This window comes from Pollicipes pollicipes, unplaced genomic scaffold (assembly GCF_011947565.3).
Source record: "Pollicipes pollicipes isolate AB1234 unplaced genomic scaffold, Ppol_2.1 Scaffold_5724;HRSCAF=6776_pilon_pilon_pilon, whole genome shotgun sequence".
Lineage (NCBI taxonomy): Eukaryota > Metazoa > Arthropoda > Thecostraca > Pollicipedomorpha > Pollicipedidae > Pollicipes > Pollicipes pollicipes.
In genome coordinates, this window is record NW_023596746.1 from 4286592 (window position 1) to 4290745 (window position 4154).

Below are 4154 nucleotides of genomic sequence, written 5' to 3' on the forward strand. Positions count from 1 at the left end.
ATCTCCGGAGAAGGGGATGTGCTTTCCTGCGGCCAGCTCCGGGGAAGGGGATACACTCTGGTCGAGTCAGCTCTGAGCGAGGAGATGCGTTCTCGGGTCACCTCTGCGGACGGGGCAGGTCACCGTCTGGTCATCTGGGGGAGATGGGGCGCTACCGTCCGGTCATCTGGGGGAGATGGTGCGTTACCGTCCGGTCGTCTGGGGGAGATGGGGCGCTACCGTCCGGTCATCTAGGGGGGGATGGGGCACCACCGTCCGGCAATCAGCACGGCTGCGTTGTTAGGGCTGCGTCCGACCGACCACGACGTGCTCCGCACCGAGACGCCGCGGAGGGGCTGTCCCGTGATGGAGAAGCCCGGCTGCCCTGTCCCTGCGCTGTGCGGACCGTGGGATGCCCGGCCTGGCCGGGGGACCAGCAGCATTCCCCACTGATTAACGTCGGGCTCAGGGCCTTCCAGGTCTCTCCGCTATGCAGGCGAGGTGCGAACAAGCCGAGCAAGTGACGTGGGCTCAGAGTGACGCGATCGGCGGGAATGCTTCACACCGAGTCGCTAGCGTGCAAACAGCGAGAAGGCGAGCCACACCTTGGCATTCCTGGGCCGGCTGTGCAATCCCGCCGCAAGGATTAGCGTCGCCGCGCCGAAGGCGAAGAGTGAACAACCTGGCTGGGGAGCGCCGGGCATTAGCGGCAGAGTGTCAGGTGTCAGTGATGGAACGGGTAGTCTCGGTAGAGGGAGAGTCAGTCGCATCCGTGGAAGTACCCGGGATCAGTGAATGCTGTGATGTCGCGTGCGCGTTCGCTGAATTCTCCGAACTCGTACGCCGGCATATTTGTTGGCCGAAGCCCGAGCTACCTCCTGTACTCGTGAAAACGCCGCCCGCTGGAATCGCCGCCGTGTGACGGGCCTGCAGCGTCGAGCCGCGGTGTGTGCCTCCGCACCGCCGCCGGGGGTCGGACAGACCCTGCCCTGAGCCCGGTGCCCCGCGGGCCCGGGCTGGGTGGGCCACCGGGCGGAGCCCGTGGTCCGCCCACGGCCGGCCGGCATGCCGCCCGTCCGTGGAGACGCATCGCATGCTTATAATGGCCGGTTTTTATTTCCGGATTGCAGCCGACTATCATTGGGAGGCAGTATGCGTGTCATGCAGATCTGCCGCTGCTTCAAGGCCAGCGCCCTCCATTGTTGGCGAACGCTGCGTTGCGGTGCAGTGGCGCGCTTTTTTCGGCGCGAAACGCGCTGGGACCTTGAGCGCCGGAACAATGCCGATTTGCGGACGGGCGTGCGGCGAAGTCGGCGCCGTCCTGGGCCGCCCATTGTGGGCCGCAGGACGGGGACCCGGCTGACGGACCGGCGTCATCTGCTGACGCCAGCGGCGCGCGAGGTGTGTCGGCCCCGGCCAGCCGGTCGGCTCCGGGTGTCACCTCCACGCGCTTCCCGACCAAACGAGCTCGTTTGGTTTGTCAGGCAGTTTTCTGATTTAAAAAGGGTGCAGGAGGGTTCAGTGGCTGGCGCTGGGTGCCGTAAGATATGGCGACGGCGCGGAAGTGGGTTACTCGGCCGCCACGTGACGTGTCTCGCGTCGGTGACAGTGCTCTCAAGACTCGTCCATCGAGGCTCGGTGCCCCGGCGGACCGGCGGCGGTGGCGCCTCGGCCTGGGGGGCGCAGGTGCGCCAGATGCCGACGGCAGCGGCGTGGCACGTTACGAGCAAACGGACCAGTCGGCTCCGCGCGGAAATAAATGAGATGAACTTTCAAAATTCGGGATGGAGGGTGTGCCGCAGGCCCTGTGCTTCGCTGGGAGGGGTATTGGTGTAAGTGCGGTACAAAAGGCATCAAACGTCGCTTGTTCCCTTGTAATGATACTCTTATGATATGTGATAATACTAAATGTCATGACAACCTGTAGTACCAATCTCTTGAGATTGTAATAGTAAAGTAATATTGCAGTAATTTTTCCTCTATTCAAAGCAAGTGTGTCGCGAAGCTATCGCAGTTAAATATATCCGTAGAGAGCTTTCCTGTCAATATTATTGTGACGACATTTTACGCTTACAATATGAAACATCAGAAACAAAACAGACTACGAGCAGAGCGGAGCAGGCTATATGACCGCGAAGTCGAAGCGCCCTAAAGCCCCCCCCCCCCCCTTCCGAATACGAGCAGAGCAAAATAATGGTCATCGACGAAACGACTGGAAGCTTACGCTTCAGGTAGCAACCGGCTCAGGCAGCTCAGCGGGGGTCAGTCATGAACCTTGACCATAATGTAGGAAAGACCGCGGCTGCAAAGTAAACTGGTTTTCGAGAGTGATTCGTTTTGGTAACGGCAGACACCAAATTTTTCCCACGATGACAAACGCAAGGAGTTAGGCTACCATTTCCACCACCGTTTCAAAATTTCATTTACTTCGCATAACTAGCCGAATACAATTCGTCAAACTCCGCTATGGCGCTCTTCCATAAGTACCTCAAGAAACGCCCACATAAAAACTTGCTATTAGCTCTGCTCTAGACAGGTTGAGTATTCTTCGTTTAAGTTGCGCGGTACTTTCACGAAGTTCTCAGCCGGCGCCGAACTTTCTGCCTGAGTGTGCCCGCAGCCGACCTAATCGGTGTCATTCGGCATGCCGGTCGGCCCTGCGCCAAGTACTGCCGCGCGGCGCCACTTGTGTCGCGCCTCCCAACTTCGTCGCGCCGCCTTTCATGCAACGGGAAACACCTGGCTTGTAGTGGGGTGGCGTCGCGCTGCCGGGCCTCGGGCGGCGGCAATCAGCATTAAAGGTCGTTAGTGCGTGTTGTGTCACGGCGAGGCCTCCCGCTCGAGCCGCGCGCCGTGCGCCGTGGCGCTTGAAAGCGTGCGCTCGAAAACGTGAGAGCACTTTGGCCGGAGGCGTTGCTGGAGGCTCGGGCTTACATGGAAGGCCTCCGACCTCCCCGCGGGCGGGCAGCGCATCAAGAGGCAGCGGGGAGTCTCCGGCACTCGATGCTCCGGTTTACGACACCGAGTACCCGGATCAGCATTGTCTCGGCGCGGCCCGGCATGGCTTCGCCCCCCTGGCGGTCGAACGCCGGAGGGTGGCGGCCCGGCGCGTGGTCAGCGTTGCCCCCGGCGGGCGAACGGCACGGACGGCACTCTTCGGCGATCTGTTTACCCGCCGCCGGCACTGCTGACCACGCCGCTGCTTTGATGTCCGAAATTGGCTGCACCTGTTGCCGCGCCGCCTCTCCCGCGCCTGCAGCGCCGCCACGCCGGGATCGCCGCCGCAGCCGCCGCGCCAGCGCTCGCCGACGAGGTGAAAGGCGCGATTTCAGTCGATCCGAATGAGGAAAGTTACGGCCGGTCATTTATTCTCATCGGCTTTTTTGTCGTCAATTGCGACCGTGCCGGCCGAGTTTAATGATTCCATCGATCGGCTGGCGCCAAAAAGTGCGCGCGAACTTTGTGGGCCTGTGGGTGTATGCTAAATGCAGGCACTCGGTTCGCTCCCCTACCCCCACCCGTTCCGTGTATTTGATAGGCAGAGAGACGGCTATTCGAAGTCCACCACCTGAATGGCGCCGGCGCTGTGCAATTCCGAAAGGATCGAATCATCCGAAGCCGCCGGTCTGGCAGCCTTTACAGACAATTTGAATTGCAAAGTGGTCTGCAAGTTAAATGAGACAACTTTTCAGGGAATTTAACTTCTCGCATTTGTCTTCTGCACGGAGTCCGGCCGTGTACCTGACCTGACTCAATTACGACGCAGAGGCGCGCAACATGCTGCCGCGTTGCAGCGAGCTGGCCGGGCCGCTGCCAAGCAAGACGGCGCTCCGCCCGCACTAAAACACCGCAACAGTTGGTAGGGCGCTGAGGACTCGGCCGTACTTCAGCGTGGGGCGAACAAGACCACGGAAGGAGACGGCAGGTGCCCAGGAGAGCGGGGGATGGGGGCGCGCGCGGATGTAACCACCGGACACACCGACACATTGTGGGACACGCGCTGACCCATGGCGTGGTCTCCGCCTCGGGCCGACGTGGGCGGTCTTTGGCCAGGTTTCGTCAGGCGCGGCCCGGTGTGCGCCGGCGCGGGCGGCCGGTCTCCAGCCGCCTGAGCTGGGCAGATTGCACGGCTGAGCAGGGCGCCGCGCCGTGCGCCGACGCCAGCGCCCGCCCAG

At 61.7% G+C, this 4154-nt stretch overlaps 1 protein-coding gene across 1 annotated transcript in view; it reads right to left on the reverse strand.

Moving 5' to 3' along the window:
- The window catches only part of LOC119102347 (intersectin-1-like), a 27400-nt gene extending 24359 nt beyond the window's left edge, over positions 1 to 3041 (reverse strand). The window contains 1 exon segment of the mRNA XM_037225716.1: positions 3009 to 3041. Coding sequence (XP_037081611.1) covers positions 3009 to 3041 — 33 coding nt within the window.
- Positions 3042 to 4154: the final 1113 nt, after the last annotated feature.